This window comes from Miniopterus natalensis, chromosome 1 (assembly GCF_054644295.1).
Source record: "Miniopterus natalensis isolate mMinNat1 chromosome 1, mMinNat1.hap1, whole genome shotgun sequence".
Lineage (NCBI taxonomy): Eukaryota > Metazoa > Chordata > Mammalia > Chiroptera > Miniopteridae > Miniopterus > Miniopterus natalensis.
The window spans coordinates 2461001-2480602 of record NC_142081.1 but is presented as its reverse complement, the minus strand read 5'-3'; the positions used below and the strand labels follow the sequence as shown (position 1 = coordinate 2480602).

General features: G+C 50.7%; 1 protein-coding gene across 1 annotated transcript in view; it reads right to left on the bottom strand.

Moving 5' to 3' along the window:
• The window catches only part of CDC42BPB (CDC42 binding protein kinase beta), a 79706-nt gene that overhangs the window by 37600 nt on the left and 22504 nt on the right, over positions 1-19602 (bottom strand). Inside the window, exons 2-3 of the mRNA XM_087818038.1 lie at positions 6822-6913; positions 3621-3704 (exon numbers count right to left, since the gene is read on the bottom strand). Of these exons, the coding sequence (XP_087674164.1) occupies positions 3621-3704; positions 6822-6913 (176 nt within the window). The remainder of the gene's footprint in view (positions 1-3620; positions 3705-6821; positions 6914-19602) is intronic.

Below are 19602 nucleotides of genomic sequence, written 5' to 3'. Positions count from 1 at the left end.
CAGTCACACCTGCGCCAGCTGAAAGGTGGGGCATACCTGTCCCTCCTGCTCCTGCACCCACCCTCCACACCTGCTGTCTCTATGGCCCACACTAGATTCAACCTGCTCATGGGGTGGGGTAAGCAACAGCCTCCCGGCTGGGCCCCTGCCACCCAGCATCGGCTGCTCTCTTTACCAGGTCAGCCTCCTGGGGTAGATGGGTGTCTACCCCTCTGTCACAGGCCTGCAGTTTGGCAGCCTTGTGGTGGGCAGGATGGGCGCACACCTAGCACTGATCTGATGGGTTATCTTTAAGGAATGTGGCTCATTTGCAGGACATTGATGCCCACATCATAACAGGATTCTACTATGAAGACCCATGGCTTGAAGCATGTGGGCAGAAGGCTATTTTTTGGCCTCTATGGGTGTTTTTTTAAAAAAAACTTTAATACACGGGTGGCATCTGTATTTAGAAATAACCACAGGCAAGGATGTGGAGAAAAGGGAACCCTCATACACAGTTGTTGGGATTGCAAACTGGTGCAGCCACTATGGAAAACAATACAGAGATTCCTCAGAAAATTAAAAATAGAGCTGCCATATGACTCTGTGATTCCACTTCTTAGTATTTATCCAAAAACCCCCAAAATCATTAATTTGAAACAATATATGCACCCCTATGTTCACCACAGCATTACTTAAAATAGCAAAGACATGGAAGCAACTCAAGTGCCCATCAATAGACATGTGAGCAAAGAAGATGTGGTAGGTATGTGCGATGGAATACTACTCAGCCATGAAAAAGAATGAAAGCTTGCCATTTGCAACAGCATGGATGGGCCTAGAGAGTGTTATGCTCAGTGAAATAAGTCAGAAAGGACAAATGCTACATAATTTCATAAGTGAGTAAACAGGAATGTCCTGTGGACACAGAGAAGGAGCTGCCAGCTGCCAGGGGGGAGTGGAGAACGAGAGATGGGAGGAGAAGGAAAGAAGGCAGGAGCAGTTACTGCAGTGAACGGGGTACCTCAGGGGCGCAAAGGGGGAGGTTTAAAAAATGTAAGTAACCAGGTCTTTTGCATAATTATAACAAAACTTCCTTTTTATTGCCTATTTAATGTAAGATTTTCATTCTTTATTTGAAACTTGCACAAATACTAGTGCCTGATGGAGGCCTGGTGTGGGGGGCACTAGAGTGTGTGCTCCCGGCTCTCTCACCCGAGTCTCATCAGGACCTCTAGAACTTTCTCTCTCGACACGTTTTTCTATCCTGAACTTCTTTAAAAAGCTTTTCTTTCTAAAAGAAATCCTGAGGTAGATGTGTCCTGATCCTACTCATCAGGAACAGACAAGGACTCACATGACCCACTGTCAGCTCACCGCGTGCAGGTGCTCTGGAGCCTCATGCCCCCAGGCCAGTGCCACCCAGACTCGGGGCCCAGGGAGGGGCAGCGGCCAGCTCGGCCCAGGACACTGTTTCCAACGCAGCCACTCCGCCCCAGCAACCAACATTCACAACAAAGCCCACTCTTAAACTGGGTGCCAGCACGGCGACCCACACAGGAAAGAGATGTATTATTCAGCAGTTCTGTTTCAACAGTTTTTACTATTTTTTTTATGACCAAGAAAGCTGAGCGAATGGCCAGCCTGGTCTACGAGTTAATCTTACACTGCTCTGCAACTGTTCTGCTGTCACCTCTTACTGACGTCTTGCTTTGTGCCACCAGGTTTAAATTAAACAAGCAATACCCACTCTACATACTCACCATGACATCTGCATAAACAGTACCTAGCATGATAGAGAGAATCACCTCTCCTAACCTTGGGACTCTTATAACTTTTAAAATTTAAACACACACACGCACTCTCCAGAGGTTAACATGACAAGTGCTATTAAACAGGCTCAGTTGTCTTCCCTCATAAACCAATCACTCCCATGACAATATACACTTGAATGGAATGTCCTCCCACTGTTTCTTTCCCCCAAACACCTCCCCCAAACTTTCACGGAACAGCAGCTACATCTTCACATGGAAGAACTGCGCCCCCACAGTGGCAGTGGTCACATGAGGAAGGGCTGCTGGGCTGAGGGGGCGGGAGGTGAGGGGGGAGGGCACAGAGAAGAGACCAGCGGAGCGAGGATGGGCAGAGGCTGTGGGCAGTTCGAGGCTGCGGGAAGACACGGGCTGAAGCAGAGTCCTGGGCCACCCACCCTTGAGCCCAGGTGACTGCAAAATCGATCATTACACAGTCAATCGACATGCACTTATTGAGCAACAAGTGGGCACGAGACCTTGTGCAGGGCACCACAGGAGGGGAGGGAGTGGTGAGGAGGGAGGACAGCCCTTGTGGTTTAGATATGAAAACGGGATGACAGGCGTGAGACCCAGGTGGATGAGACCCTGGTGGATGCTGGGGTGAGAATGCCCACCCACAAAGCCCTGACAACCCCAAGCTCAGGAGGGCGATCCCACAGGAACAGTGGCTTGTACTGTTACCTGCCCAAGGCGGCAGCGACCATGGGGAGATGAGAATTTGAGAACAAAAGAGAAAAGGGACACCTAAAGTTACAAAGAGGGTTTAGAAGGATAGGATGTGAGGCTAAAAACCAGAGGAATTTCCAAAAGCAGGGGCAGTTGATTCCAAAGGGAGGGGCCCAGGGCCTGCCCCCAAAGGGCTTGCCTAGCAGCTGTGGCATGAACAGCAGCCCACAAGCCACACAGACAGCGGGCCAGGTGGGACCAGGCACTCAAGGCACTCAGGCCAGAGGAGTCACACAAGAGGATGAGGGCAGATGCTGGGGCAGGTCGGAGAGGTCAAAGCCTGGCAGTGATCGGGAAGCACATCCTTGGAAAGGAAGGCCTCTTGGCTCTGAGGTGGTGGAGGAATGGAGGGTGGTGGTGAATGGAGACAGAAGCAGGGGTGCTGGAGAAAAAGCCTGGGCTCTGGGTGGCCTCACCTGTCTCAGCAGGGGCTGGGTGTGGGGCTGGGGGGAGGGTGCCAGGCATGAGCAGTTGCCACAGGGATGCACACAGAGGTAAGGAAACAGTCATCTACTTTTAATTACAATCTTCATTCCCCCTCTAAGAGGGAACATAAAAACACTTCTGGACCGGCTGGCATGACTCAGCGGTTGAGCATTGACCTAGGATCCAGGAGACTGTGGTTCGATTCCCGGCCAGGGCACAGGCCAGGGTTGTGGGCTCAATCCCCAGTGCAGGGCGTGCAGGAGGCAGCCGATCAATGACTCTCTCATCATTGATGTTTCAACTCTCTTTCTCTCCCTTTCCCTTCCTCTCTCTGAAATTAATAAAGATATATTTTAAAAAACACAACCAAATATTTCTGTACTTAAGTAGGTTCCAAATTCAATCATTCCTTTTGCTTACGGAGCAGAACTGAGGGAAATGCCTGAAATTTCCATGCAGCCTTGCTTCACCCTTACAGTCAACACTTTGGCCCAGACTAGAGCGAGAAACTCAGGCAGGCTGTGGGGGACATGCATGAGCACAATGCAGAGGAGCAGGTACCAGGAGGAGGCTGGCACCTCCATGGCAAGGAGCAGCTCACTCCTGTCAAGGAAGGCAGGCCGGGCTGGGGAGGCCTGTGTTCTCATGCACAACTCTCTGCGTCACACTTGCCTCTGCTCTTTTAAGCATCTCCCACTTGTTGAGGATCTTCATGGCGTAGATTCGTTCAGTGCTCTTCATTTTGACAACAGCAACCTGAAATACAAACGGGGAGTTTCACAAAAGTGCATTTTCATAAAACTACAGTAAAATCTTAGTTGCCTGGAAATGAGCTGTTAAGGAAAAAACAATTTTCTACGTAAATGAGGATTTGTCCTTGTAGGCATCAAAACTTTATTTTAGCACACAGCAACTTGAATGACAGATCACGCCTGCTGGAGTTAAAAACTCCAGTGCTGCCCAGCCGGGCGTGGCTCAGCGGTTGAGTGTCGACCTAAGATCCAGGCGATCGGGGTTCGATTCCCGGCCAGGGCACATGCCCGGGTTGCGGGCTCAATCCCCGGTCGGGGGTGTGCAGGAGGCGGCCGATCAATGACTCTCTCATCATTGATGTTTCTATCTCTCCCTCTCCTTTCCTCTCTCTGAAATCAATAAAGATATATTTAAAACAAAAAGACAAAAACAAAACTCCAGTGCTGAGCACTAGGTGCCATAGGGGGGTTCACTGTCTTCTACTTTGGGATTTGTCTGGAGAATTTCATAATAAAACTTTAAAAATTCGTCGATGGCTCCCAGGCTCCATTCCCTGCACTCACGGGCACCATCCGCATGCTCATGCTGACGCTCAGGTACCTTCCTCTCCCTTACCTCTCATTAACATGCTCAGAATGGCGCTAGACACATAGTCAGACTCAGCATGTTGGCTGCCAGCCATATTCTTCAAAGTACAACTCACATGCACCTCTTCCAGGAAGTCCCCTTGGACCAGGAAGTCAAGGACTCAGACTGCCAGGTGGCCGGAGCAGGTGAGGAGTGCCGTGTGCAGAGCCCAGGCCGAGGACCCAGGGAGGGCTGACTAGGGTGCTGAAGGGGGTGGGCATACAGAGAAGGCGGCAAAGCCTGAGAGGGAGCAAAGGAAAGGAGAGAACCCGAGGGCTCTGCACAGCCTGGGCGAGGACGTTTCTCCTAATCTGGAGGAATGTGGAGGGTAATCACTGTTGCCTTCTTTGAAATTCAGAAAACTGAGTTTTGTATCAAGTTCTTTGGCAAAAAAAAAAAAAAAAAAAAAGCACTTAAATAACTAACTATAAATGATCTGGGCACAACGGTGTTCTCTCCCTCTTTCCTTCTCCCTCCTAAAGGGGCTGCTCGCTGGCACCAGCGTCTCCCCCACCCCTCTGGATACTCGTCCCTCACTGCGCAGCCCCCAAGGTGGGCACAGCTCCCGGGCAAGGACAACAATCAGAGTAAGTACAGGCTGAACTGAGTCAGGTCTGATTTCAACAGGCTTTCTCTTTCGTCTCACTAAACAACAAAAACCACACCTTACATAACTACCTGTAGCTCAGAGATCTGTTGTGTCCATCCATGTAGAACTCTACTTTTCCTGTGGTTCCTTTACACTAAGCTCCCTGCTGGTGACATCAGGAGAGCAGCTGCCGGGGGACCAGCGGGGCTCACAGGAGGAGGGGGTCTGGAAAGCAACAGCAGGGAACCTTCTAGTGTAGGAGTGGGAAACCTTTTTTCTGCCAACGGCCATTTGGATATTTATAACATCATCTGAAGGCCATACAAAATTATCAACTTAAAATTTTGCTATGAAAAAAGCTCCTAGATTTATTGAATTTCAAGTCCCACCTGTGGCTGCCTTGGCAGGGCCAGACCAAATGATTTCACTGGATGTTCCCCATACCTGATGTAGGGGATTAGAAATGCTCTACATCAATCAGGTTACACAGGTGTAGACTTCTGCCATAACTCAGAATGTCCACTTAGATCTGGGCAGTTTTTGTGATTATACTTCAGTATTAAAATACCAAACACAGAGAAACCTCCATGTCCCATCCTAGCCCACAGTAAGCTGCACTTGGCTGAGGAATATTGGACCCAGGGTAGTTCCGAGGTGAACCTGGAGATCGGTCAGCCTGGGGTGGGCATGGGAAAAGCTGCCAACCCAGAGGACAAGGCTGCCTGCCACCAAACAGCCACCAGTGGTGCTGTTTCCCCTCCCACCACCCCTGGATGAGACTAACTCTTAGGGTTGGGGGATAGAGAAGAGGAGCTGGAAGGCAGGGGTGGGGTGGGGGGGGCAAGGTATGAGGTCAAGAGATGGGGGGATGTCAGAGGACTGGGGGCCAGGGTCTGGTCAGAGACCAGGGCAGTTTCCAGGGGAGAAATGAGGCACAGCACATGCTGTCCCACCCCCCAGGCAGGCTGTCTCACAGGAGTATTATTCTGTGTTCTGCAGAAGCCTGCAGGTACAGCAGGGCCATTGTGTGTCTATGGCAGGAGAATCAGCAGTGGTGAGATGTTTTCTAAGACAGATGACAAGTCTGTTTCAACTCAGAAGTCATGAAATGCTCCACAGCAAAGACCTGCTCTCATGAAACTGCTGTTCACTTTCTTCCCATGTGCACAACACAAAACACCTGCACAGCCAGTGCCACCTCACGTCTGCTCACACCAAGGGCTCCCTTGAGCAGGGCACGTGCGTGGCTGCCACGGGACATGGGGCCTCAGTCCTGGGCCTTGAGAACAGAAGCCGAAACCTGAGTACAGGAGTTAATACGCTCAGAGTGTGAGAGGCGAGCTCTGAGGTGGCTACCTGTAAACCTGTTCTCATCTGCCGAGGGCACCTGCACCCCTGCCAGAGAGGCTATGGGCAGAGCCGGGGACGAGAGCGCCACCTGCAGAGGCCACAACTCCATCACAGCCACACACCCAGGGCAGGACGGACATTCGCCCATCATGAGGGGAGGCGGCCAGCGCTGGACAAGCTGCCCTCTCCCTAATGCCAGGCAGTGGGACACATGGCCGGCACAGATTGATGGCAGCAGCCACATATAATGAGAATGACCATATATTACCCTCTGTGCATGTTCAAGAAAATTCTCAATTAACAAATGGATTTTTAAAAACTTACTAGTCTGTAAGAAACTGTTTTGGCCAGAACGTTATTCAAGGTAATTAATTCATCAGTCACAAGCTTTCCTTTTCACTTTTCTCTCCTCATTTCCACTGTTCAGGTTTTGTCCAAGCATTCTCCCAATGCTACCAACAATCACCTCACCCCAAAATCCATAGGAGGTCCCTGAGATGTGAGATGTGGTTTTGGCAATCTATGCAAAGTTAGCAGAATGGGGTGTATCTTACCTCACCGAAAGCACCCCTTCCGATCACTTTAATTATTTCAAAGTCTTCTCGATGAAGCTGCATTTCCTTCACCAGCTGCGTAAAAGGTTTAGCTGTAAATTTAAAAAGGCAAAATTAACAATTTACTCTAGTAAGTTATATTATATGAAAATTTAATTGATTGGGGGTATTCCAGTAAGTTATACTTTTTATAGAAAAAATGTTTACTTTTTAAATAAATATTTTTTAAAACATTTAAGATCTGTAAAGTGAGCATTTATGCTAAATTAATGTGGGTGGGTCCGGCCAGGCGTGGCTCAGCGGTTGAGCGTGGACCTAGGATCCAGGCGATCGGGGTTCGATTCCCAGTCAGGGCACATGCCCGGGTTGCGGGCTGCAGCCCATCAATGACTCTCTCATCATTGATGTTTCTATCTCTCTCTCTCTCCCTCCTCCCTTCCTCTCTCTGAAATCAATAAAGATACATTTTAAAAAATAATAATAATAAAATAAATTAATGTGGGTGGTTTATCATTAGCACCTACACGTCAACACCTATTATAACAAATACTGTCATAGCAGAGACCCTGGTAAAAGTCATGAGAGGTAAGCGCCACCTGTCAACTGCTACCTGAGAAGCTGACAGATGCTCCTGCCTGTTCTGTAGCAGCTACGACTGATGTGCTCACCAGGTGAGTGAGCTCTAAGCTCACCTGTTGGCCCCAGGCAGCTGGGGGAGCACAGGAGGCGCCCCTGGAAAACATAAGGACTGGGCTTGACAGTCATGTGGTGCCTCCCATGGGAACCCCACTTCACACTGTGCTCATGTGCTCCCCACAGCCCCCCAAGATTAATTCCATTATTACCCTTATTTAGGGAGGAGAGGAACGGAGCGAGGTTTCTTAGAGGACGCACTAGGCTAAACAGTGTCCCCCCCCTCCTGCCACACCCTGCCCCCCCCCCCCCCCCCGAGAGCTGTGAGTGCCTTATCTGGAGTGGGGCCAGGCAGGTGTACTCGAGTTTCGAGAGGAGGACACACGGGGATGGACAGAGCCCTAAATCCAACTTGAATGCTGTCCCTATAAAAAGAGAGGTCTTGGACACAGATGGAAAGGCGACGGGAAGATGGAGGCCTACATCAGAGCGGCTCAGGTACCAGCCAGGAACACCAAGGCTGGCTGCTGGGGGGACCAAAGTTTTGCCATCCCAAAACATGCCTTTTAGAGTATTGACTTTAAACTGATTATTAAGAAACACAAGACTCAGAAAGATCCCTTGGCCCTTTCCCGTTACCTGCCTAAAGGAACTCAGATAGAAGAACCTGCTTACAGGAAGGGGCATCACCTGAACAGTGGTCTGAACTGAGCATGACCTCAGGGAGAAGTCCGGCACAGCCTGGCTGCTAACTCCCATGTCCCACTGTTTCTGGCGGCCCAGCTAGAATCTGGTTATCAGTCTGCTCTTTCTCCTCTACCTGTGAATTACCTGCTTTCCCTCTGACATCCCAGACCCCTGCCTCCCTCTCCTTAGTCCAGAAAGGCTCATAAACCTCATGCCCAGTGCAGCTTTGGGTCTCAGTTTCCCGGCACCCACACATGGGCATCCGGGATAAACGCTGGACATTTTCTCCTGTGAATCATCTCCTGTGAATTTGGTTATCAGCCCAGCAGAGTAACTTAGAATATGGCAAGAACATTATTTTTGTGCCCCACACTGCTACCCCAGAAACTGGAAGAGACGGGGAAGACTCCTTCCCTGGAGCCTTCAGAGGGAAGCAGGCCCTGTGCACATCTTGACTTTGGACTTCTGGCCTCTAGAACTGTGAGGAAAAAAGCTCTGTCCTTGTAAGCCCCTGGCTTGTGCTAATTTGTCACAGTAGCCCCAGGAAACTACCGCAGAGAGTCTGTGTAACTTCCTTCCAAGAGCCTGGAGCAAGTGTCAGAGCTGGGACCATAAGCCACACACTTGGACTCCAGGCCACAGTCCACCCTCCCTCAGTCCAGCACCCATTCAGTTAACTGCCTCTCCTACACCTGTTCCTACTTTCACCTTTGGGCCTAGATCCATGTGTTTTATGCTCACTTCTACTTTTTCTACACAGTTCTTTTTCAAATCCTCCACTACTACTGTTTTGCAAAACGTTCCCATTGGGGGAAACTGGGCAAAGTGTACAGGGGCTCTTTCTGTGTTGCTTTCTTACATCAACATCTGCATTTTCTCCAAAAAACATGCCTGCCATCTGACACTTTCTGGGATTCTAATTGAGCCCCATATTTATTATTAACCTAACTCTATATTGTTTCCCCTTAAATAGTCGCCTAAGACCACAAGGTCTGATCCCCACGGCTCACTGATCACTCGAACACCTGCCAGAGCCCAAAAGGTTCTCAGTGCCCATCGACGATGAATTACTGCCAATCGCTATAAATGCCCATCAGCACAGAGATCAGAAAACAGAACACAAAGGCCCTGAATTATTTTTAAAGGCGATGGTAAAAAAAAAAAAAAAAAACAAAAAACAACAAAAACAACCTTGAGCTAGAACTTAAATGTCACCTATGATTCATTTTTCTTTCTTTCAAATGTCACCAAAAATAACCATTCCCAAAATTCCTAGAGGAAATGTGTTAACGGCCACTGAGGACCACAACCTCCCTTGGTATCTTCTGGGAGAGCCAAGTGGTACCTTTCACTTTACCGTGAAAAAAAACAATCCCAACTAATCTGACGTGTCCTATTTCTCCACCAGAGAGTGTGTCTGGGAAGGAAAGAGCCCAGCCAGCAATGAGTGCTCTCGCTGTAGACACACTCACTCTTGCAGGGTCCAACACAATACTCCGGACACTCCCACAAAACCCTAAAGATTCAGGGCAGATGCAGGAAGCCAGAGTCAGGATGGACCAAAGGAAGGGTTGGAATTTCTGACACTGCAAAGGGCTTCGTGCTGCTGGAACTCCAACCTCTGAGGGTTGGGTGCTACAGCGGGTTGGGCCCATGGAGCTGAGAGGTTGCGCCAGCCAGCTGAGGCCAGGGCCCCTGCAAGTGAGGGAAACTGTCAAACTGGGATCAGCCACCCACCACTAGAAAGTACCTTGCTGTCACTCAAAGGGAGGGGGAGCTGGCAGGAAGCCCCAAGTCCCTTCTCCCTCCTCCAGGCCCCTCCGGTCTTTCCTCAACACCACCTTTAGGGGAAGTCCAAAGGGGGTGATGCAGGGGTGGGGAGGACATCCGTGCTGGCATAGGGTGAGAGTGGGGTGGGAGGCCTGTCACCTACAGGAGGATTAATCCAGAAAGTAAACAGATTCCAGGAGCTGGAAGCCAGGTTCCTGGCTGTCAGAGGCAGGAGTAACGGAGGAGGGAGCAGAAACCCCAGGCACTAGATCAGAACTGGAGGCAGCGGTGTAAGCTCAGGGTGTTCAATATATGTGACACGCAACACCAGACATAAATGGTGCGTCCATGCAGAGTGCAGCTCTGCCCACGGAGAGGGCCGGAGGCAGCAACACCCCAGCAACAAGTGTATCTAGTGTTAGATCTCAGTTTCGAAATACCAGCTGCAGCAAAGAAACCAGGACTCCTAGCAGCTCCAGAGCTGGGTCAGGAGCACAAGGTGAGCCTTGTGCAGAAACTAAGAAAGTGCTCAAAGACAACGGTGAGTCCACGTAAGTACTAACAGGCACAGGCTATAACCCACTAGGTACACTGGGAAACCAGGAGTCCACAGCGACGTTAGTAAGTTAATACATTTAAAAACTGGTGAGAAATGGGATATTCTATAGTTTCAAAGTACACCCCAACAAAACCCTTCCAGATCATACAGGGAAGTGACTACAGTGCAGCATGGCAGACACAACCCAAAATCAAGTGGTCAGAGCAAAGGTCATCCGTTATGTGACAGAGAGAAGGCGTACGTCACCTGCCGCAGTTACATAACCTGGAGTTAGTCATGAGGAAACAGAAGGCACACCTAACTTGAGGGAACATTCTACAAAATGACCAGCCTGCAACATTCATCTGTTCACGTTCACAAGTCAGGGGAAGACTAAGGACCTGTTCACAGAGAAAGGACCTGGAGAGGAAGGAAGGGGGTTAGAGTACTGGTGGCACGTCAGGGCAGTTTGAAGAGTATAAGGTGGCAACATATCAGTGTTAAACTCCTGATTCTGGAGGTTACAGAGAGCCTGGTCTTCAGGAAATGCACCAAATTATTCAAGGGTGAGGGGTGTGGTGTAAGCAACTCACTCTCAAATAGCTGGGGGAGGAGATCTTTGTATTGGTATTTCCAACTTTTCTATGCTTGTAACTGTTTCAAACATTTTAAACATCTTTTAAGATCATCTACTGCACCCTGGCCGGTGTAGCTCAGCGGTGTAGCTCAGCGTCCTGGGCTGCAGGTTCTATCCCCGGTCCCAGGGCGCATGCAGGAGGCAACCAATTGATGTTTCTCTCTCTCCCCCTCCCTCCCACTCTCTCTAAAAATTAATGAAAAGATATCCCCAGGTGAGGATTAAAAAACAACAACAACAAGATGACCTGATGCCACTTGGGGACAGGCAGTGGAGGGCAAGTGTGGGACCAGCTGCCTCCCCGGGGGGCTCAGGAAATGGCTGCAGTGGGGCCTGGAGTGAGGAAGGGCCGCACCCAGGCCAGGCTGAAGTCTGGTCGCCTGCAAAACGGGGTGAAGCAAAGCAAAGGCCCAAGGACAGGCTGGTGCCTAGCCTGGGTGCCTTTACTCAAGTGGGAAAGACCCAGGGAGGAGTGATGGAGAAACGGAAGCAAAACGCATCTCAGCGGCTGCTACAGAGCCTAGGGGAAGGGGCCAAACTGTTTTTTCTCATTAGACTCTACTGCTCCTTCGCATTTCAAACAGGTAACACCACAGAGCCAGCCCGGAGGTGGGAGAGGTGAGGGTGTGGCGGAGCTGACTGGGGGGAAGCAGAGCACCGCCTTTTCAACCATTTGGTCTCGATGGTCCCTCACCGATGTCAACCAGCGTCCGGACGCCTGAGAATACGATGGCACAGGCAACACTGTGAATTACAGCCACTGGGAGCAGCATCACTGTCACACATCCGGAGCATTCAGGATGGACACAAAACCACGACAACCGCAGCACCGGTAGGCTCCATTTTTTTTTTTTAAATATGTCTTTATTGACTTCAGAGAGAGAGGAAGGGAGAGGGAGAGAGAGAGATAGAAACATCAATGACGAGAGTCACTGATCGGCTGCCTCCTGCACGCCACCCAACTGGGGATCGAGCCCGCAGCCCGGGCATGCGCCCTGACCGGGAATTGAACCGTGGTCTCCTGGGTCCCAGGCTGATGCTCACCCACTGAGCCACGCCTGGCTGGGCGAGGCTTCACTTTAAATACCATCTGCACCAAGGTCTCCTGGCAGACAGACTGCAGGCAGCTTGAAGAAAGAGACCAGCTGAACTGAGATTAAGTCTGATTCTCATAGTGATCATGAACTTGTGGGCTGTGAAGTAATTTAGAAAGTTCCTTCTTCTTCCTTTAGCCCTTAGACAGCTAAACTTTTATTAGGAGAAATTTGTCCTAATCTCTTCCTTCCTCCACAACCCAAGCCTGTCCCCTACAGAACATCTCCTGACGCCCTAAAAGTCATGAATCGATCAACCAGGGCAGCCCTGGCAAAGGAGACCCACCATGAGGAGAAGCAGGGAAGAGCTCTGCCGGGAGAGCCGGGCAGGAGTAGGGTCTCTGGCTGAAAGACAGAAAACCACTGTGGAATGAGAACCTGATGCCTCCTTTGGTTTATCAGGAGAGGAAATAAGACCAGCCAGCTGGAGTGCCCAGGGAGGGGCAGTCAGAGGAAAGAGGACTGTGTCCCAGGGCAGCAGCACTGGAAGGCAGCCGGGGAATCCCTCTGTGCCCTTCCCCAGTGCATGCCAGCAGCCCCTCTGGGCTGACCTACACTGCTCACCCCTGTCACCCAGTCTTCACTGTGTTGGGCTCAGCCACTCTGTGGTCATAAACTGAAGACCGTCTTACAGATGATCCAGATCAAACAACACACTTACCAAGGAAGAAACAGGCTCTAAAGGCCAAGTGCCACGCAGAGGAGACAGGGACAGATCTCCCTCCTCTGTGAACAGCCAGCTCCACCCCACAGCGTGGGTCTCCACTCCTAGGAAGTCCTCCTCTGGCCCCATCACAAGACAACAATACAGAGACCTGCTGCTGCCCAGAGCACTAGCCCCACGGTGGGTAAGGTGCAGTCACAGGGCATCTGGGAGGCACCCATAGGTGGTGCAAGAAGTCCTGAGGCTGGCGGCTGGGAGGCCAGGAGTATGCCCAGGTGCTGCATACCTGATCTCTTGTACAGGGAGGAGGGAGCCAGGGCAGCACCCCAAGGACCCGAGACAGAACAACCAAACAGACAGGGCACAAGCTCAATGCCCACTGGGCACCGTAGCTTAACCCCCATGAGAACTGGACAACAGGGCAGAGCCGAGAGCCGGGCTGGGTCTAGCGTGGGCTGGAAAAGCAGCCACTTTTCTGCAGGTACCAGCTTAGAACAAGATTCTAGTTCCAAAACCTCTTCGCCACTCAAACTGCTGATGCCCCCACAGAAGGTTAGCCGATCACCCAGGTTTTGGAAAATGTGTTTAAATTACACTGAATGGGTTTGGTTTGTTTATAACTAAGATCCTTTGTTAAATGACAGAACACTGCCCTTCCAGGGTGTCAGCCACAAACCCTCCTTGTTAGGAATCACTGTCTGAGAAAGTGGAATCTCCCAAGAAGCCCTGTGAACTACCAAACAAGGCTCTCCAGATGTGAGCTCTTCCACACAGCTGGCAATGAGGACCACGCCACGTGCCAGGTGAGCAAACGCCCCATTTCCCAGATGTAACATAGGATTCTGGAGGCTGGAAGGGCAGCCCTCTGATCATGCTCTGACTCACAGGACTCACAGGAAAGTTCAAACCGAGTCGTGAGAAGCCTTCTAAGAGGGCGGGTGGGGAAGTCACACAGGAAAGACCTCATTCCAGCAGGCTACTGTCACAGGAGTGCACTGCCCGCCCGCCCTGCTCCCCGGGCTCTGTCCAAAGCAGTTTCGGGCCTGACTCTGGGCGGCCACACATCCTTCATCTCTGCTTCCTCTCTCCAGTTCATCCCTGACCCTCACCTCCTTCCCATTGGTCCATCTCGCTTTGTCATTGCTGAAATGACATCCCATGGCCACCTAGAAACATGTCTCCTGCCTGAAGCGGTACCCCAGGTCTCGGGTCCCTACAGGGCACCCTCCTTTGGGATTCCTGCTGAAGCAGAGCCTACGCAAAGTGAGTGACCTTCACAACATAGGCCTCTTTTCTAAAGCTGGCTCCCTGCTGCTGAGAATACCAACATGTGCAAGTTAAAAACACACAACAAAGTGCACGCTGGAGCGATGTGCGGGGCAGAGCCAGCAGTCATGTGTGCAAGTCACAGGGATGCACAAAGGCACAGAGTGGGAGCCTGCACCATGAGACAGCCAGCTTCCAGGCCACTTCTCCGTGAGTCCAGAAGCATCCCACCCACGTACATACTAAATTTAAAAAACAGGACAGCACAGGTACAGAATGAGCATGGGTTATGAAATGGGGGGAGGGTAAAGCTCCCCAAGACCACTGTGCATTACTAAGTAGAAGGCACATCCTTGTGGTCAGGCAAACTGTGGGACCAGTGTTCAATCCACACACCACGGGGCCACTGCACCACCCAGCAGGTGTACCCACCTCTCCAGGCTGGCTCTTCAACTGCTCACTGGGGTAATAGGGCTTATCCAAGAAGACACTCGGAGTGTTAAATCAGAGGATCCCACAATACATACAGCACTGTGCCCAGCACGTAGTAAGTTCTCACTAAACAGAGCTACTGCCATTATTACTAGGTGACATTCTGCTTTCTAACTGCTTATTTTAGCATTATTTATATGTCACAATTAACAATGAGTAAACAAACTGTATCACCAAAATTACCCTAGAGTCCAGCTAAATCAGCAACCAGGAAGGTACACGTGCTCCACACAAGTCCTACCAGGCAGGTTACACAGGGATATAAGCACCCAAAGTCCCACATAGCCCTGGAACGGGGCAAAACACAGCCCACGAGCAAGCCTCACACAGCAAGGCTCCTGCACCTGCAGGTGAGGGGAGGCAGGGAAATTTACCTGCAGACCCCAAACCACCATGTCGGTCTCCAGCCCGTACCCCCTTCCCCCCAAAGCGAGCATCACTGCCCAACTTAAACCAGCATTTCCATGGCACCCGCCACACATCAGAGAGCGGCCACGACTGTGGAGGGGATGGAAGGAAGCGTCCTCTGGTCCTTCTGATGACCTTGCATTTCGACACACATGGCTACTTTCTTCCGTGGCATCCAGTCTAGAATTTCCGTATTAATGTGAAACAGGAAGGTCAACTGAAACGAAACTCCTGCCTCAGGCAGACTGACAGGCACTGTGGCCAGGCCTTGGAGCTGCTGTCTGCATCCCCAGCGTGCAAGCTGGAGACACACAGGAAAGGGCCCAAAAGATATGTCACCCTACTGCTTCTGGGAAAATGGGACAGAAACCTTTTGAAAGATTCGTATTTTTTTCTGTAGTTAAGTAGAGTTTTCGATAGAAAAGTTTTAGATCTCTATTTTGTTCGTTGGACCTCATTTTAATAAGACAGGTCCAAGGCAAGGCCTACTTGGAGCACAAAGCCCTAAACCACTAACTTAGAGCATTTCCTAGCACAAATGCTCCTGAAACCAGCATAGCACTGAGTGGCCACCAGTGGCAGCCACGAGTCTGCATAGACATATGGTGCTGCTGGCCGCCACCCAGACATCCTACTGGGGTGGCTCTAGCATTGCTTTGTAAGAAAACCATGGATCTGCGTCCTGGTCACACAGCTTCTTGACCCCAGGTCTGTGTCTTTTCAGGGCACTGGAGTCGGGTTTCCGGGGACAGGCTGGGTATGCTGTCTCACCTTTCTGCGGCCTTAGATAATACATCGAGGAAAAACAAGGCATCAGCTACCAGCTTAGAAAGCTCGAGGGCCTTATTGGCAGGGTCACTTCTAGTAACCTTCCCCTACAAGGTCATTCAAGGTACCTCTTGCTCTTGGGGTTACGCTTGCCAAGACAGAGACAAGAATAGAACTATTACATGGGCCAGGTACAGAAACTCACCAGGGCAGGAAGCCCTGGGTGCCTAGAAGGGGCAAAACTGGGAAAACAAGAACTTTGTCCCAAGGTAACCTGCTCTCCCCCAGCATACAGTTGGTCATGTGGTGTAGACCCCCTGAGCCTTCCTCCCTAAAGATATCATCTAGGCCTCAGTTGTATTTCAGCTCCAGGCAAAACCAGAGAAGTGGCTGCAGACCCCCTACATTGACTAATGACCCCCTGCCCTGGCACTGACCACTCCGTGGAGACCACGACCCTGAAAAAGCACACCTGGAAAGCTGATGAATGTTCTATTGAGACCCTCCCCTGAGACCTCACCTAACATTTCCAACTGCAAGAAAGAGAAACTCAGGACAAAGGACCCAGCAAGTGATCCCCACCAGGGAAGCATGCCAGTGCCATTTCCTTCCCCCTTGTTCCCTGTGAGGGGACCCCGCAAGACTTACAACCAGGGGAGCAATGGGCAGTGGCAGCTGATCCCGGGCTTACCCCCTGAGCCTGTCTCCAAGGTCCCTAGAGCAGCCTAGCCTGGGCTCTCCTGTTGCTGCTTCTGTGCACCTTCCTTGCTTCCCTGTCCCAAGTATGTTTTCCCTGCCATCATGGACCCAGTATCCTTTGTCTCCATGCTGTGTAGCCCTCCCCTTTGGATTTCCCCATCCCCAAGCCTCTTTTTCTTAAATAAATTCAATTTTTCTTTATCTACCATCTGCGATGGCTATTTTGCTGCCTGCACACCATCACAGGCCTTAACCTTTCAAAAACGTTTTAGGTTTCTGCCACCCTCTAATGTACCCCATTCCAAAATTTAACTCAGAAAAGTGGTAATTTAATATGTGTACGTCTCTCACTTAGGTTTTCACCTAGAAGCAGCAGCCACTGTGCAGTGAAAGGCTGGGCCAACTACTTCCCCTTCTCACCTGGAGCCACCACAGCGTCCTGTTCCTTCCACACTGCTCCGCTTCCTAGGCCTTTCGACCCTCTGTACCTTTCCTTCCAGCTGTGTCTCCTGCGCCCTCCTTCACCTACACCGCTCTTCAACCATGGGGCTGGCCGCCAATCCTGTGCTACCCACATGTGGCCCACCACTGGCCCACTGCTGGCCACAGGCAGTAGCTGGCAGGCGCCTTCTGCTGTAAGCAGTGTCCTCCCATGGGCACCCTCTGCTCTGTCCCAGTTACTTCTCAGGCTTGTGGGAGGGGCCCTGCCTTCTGATTCATCCATTCAGAACACCCTGCAGGATCGGAGAAATGAGGCCAGCAGTCCAAACCCAACTCGATCCCTCTTTCCTGAGGAGAGGCCACATGAAGGACCCACCACAGGCTGCTCCCTGCCCCTCAGGGTCCTCCTGCTGTGACAGAGGGCAGGGACAGAAACACACTTAGTACTGCACACAGATGAGCAAGGTAAGAGCTATAAAGAATCTAAAGAAACAGCTGTTTGGGTGGGATTTTATCCCAATACAGCTATTAAGAGAGAGAGAAAAGAAACCAACTATGAGGGTACAAGGAAGGGAACATCACTTTTGTTTTATTTTTAAGGGGGATGTGGAGGAGAGACAGAGGCAAAAACCAGTAGGAGCCCAATCAGCCCTGCAACTCTGCTGTGTGTGAGGTAAGATGGTGTGCATGTGAGAGTGTGTGTGTGTGTGCGCGCACATGCGTGTGCGCATGTGTGTGTGTGTGTGCGTGCATGCCCAAACATTTCCAGCCAGGGTGCTTTAGAAAGCAGCAGCTTGCACAGAAGCATGGCGAAGGGAATCGCAGAACGTCCAGAAGACAGAAGGTCTGGCCTGGCTGCAAGGTAAGTTACACACAGGGACACAGAGAAAGGTCGGGCTGAGGAAGCAGGACAGCGGACACGGACACAGGCACAGCCCCTGTGCCTCCCCTTGGAGGGCGGCCACCGCGAACAGCTCAAGGATCTGTGCCGGGGGTGACATGCTGGCTGAAGTCTGAGCTGCTGAATAAACGATTAAGTGAGGTGGTGTGAAAGCTCTTCATGAACTACAACACTGTAACACTGTGAAAATGCTCCTGTCACTCCCGCAGTGACTACCACCTAATCTGTAAGTGTCTAAGAGGCTTTATTTACAGGCTCTAAAGCAGGTCGGAATCAATGAAATGCTTATTAAGCATCTATTTTTTGCCAGGAACTGTTCTAAGGCAGTAGGGATAGGTTTGTGAACAAACAAAAATCCATGCCTTCATGGAGCTTACATGCTAGTGGAGGTAAGACAGAAAAGAAACAAAATGTATATAGAACAAGTACATTATACAGAAAATAATAAACCCTTTGGATTAAAAAAAAAATCAGGGAAACTGCAACTGTGGTGGGGCAGGAGGACAGCTACTTTCCAGGGCACCAGTGGTCTGGACAGAAGCCGTGGAGGTGGTGGGAACGGTGAGATTCTGACTCTATTTTGAAGGTGGAGCCAACAGGACTTCCTGCAGGACTGGACATGCAGGGTGAGATGACCCATGCCGCGGCGGCGCTGGCCCAAGCAACCCCCCAAGCGACCAGAGGATGAAGCTGCCCACAAGTGAGACGGGAAGCAGGATGGAGCCGACCTCAGGGGGCAGCCGGATATTAGGGTGTGGACTCCACAGAGGAGCCTGGCTCAAGCTGTGGATTTGGGGCACTAGGCATACAGCTGGTATCAGAATCACAAGCCTGGATGTGATCCACAGGAAGTTAGCAGGGCTAGAGGAGGGACCAAGGACTGAACCTGGGAGCTCCGCTACAGAGGCTGGGAGAACACGAGGACCCAGTGGAGCCTCGACGGGCATCCACCTTGGACGCAGGCAGCCAGGGTTCATCCTGAAGGCAGTGAGGACCGAGAACTGACTACTGGTTTTGCCCCGTGGATACTACAGTGGCTTGGCAAGAGCAGCAGTTTTCAGGGTGTGGTGGGGGACAAAAGTCCAATCAGCTGAGCTTGAGAAAGGGAGAGTGGAGACAGCAAGAACAGACAACTCTGAAGAGTTTTGCAGCTAAAAAAAAAAAAAAAGTTTTGTTAAAAAACATCATCATCTTGGAATGAAGGTAAAATCAATCCCTCCAAACCTGCGCTCACATCTCACGGGTTGACTAACCAAGCCAAAGATGGGACAGACAGGTATGAGTGCTACTCACATCACAGGTTACAAGCAAAAAGTTCACTTTCACTGGCCTAGATGCTAACAACAAACCAATTCTAAGGTTACAAAATAAATGCCCCAAGGTTCAATGAGCCGTCCACAGAACACAGCCCTTTCCCTAAATGAACGGCGACAGCACTCGCCGTGTGCATGGCTACGTCCTGTAACTCAGAGCTGTCTCCTGGGACGGCCACCCACCTGCACCGGGCTCCTTCCACATGTACCCAAGCTGGCTCTTATGGCTCTATTTGGGGGGGAGTAGAAATTAATGATTTTTACTCACTGGTTTTTCTTTAGTTTTTCCTGATCTTTCTCTACTGAATTTTGAGTAAAAACTTTCATTTTGATAAAGAAAATACATTTATAAACACAGAGGCTACTTCTATATACATGTTTTGATGGTACACAGACTGCACAGATTGCACTCTCACAGCCACTCTAGCGATGGTTTTCTAATTCCGAATCTGACTTGTTAACTAGATACG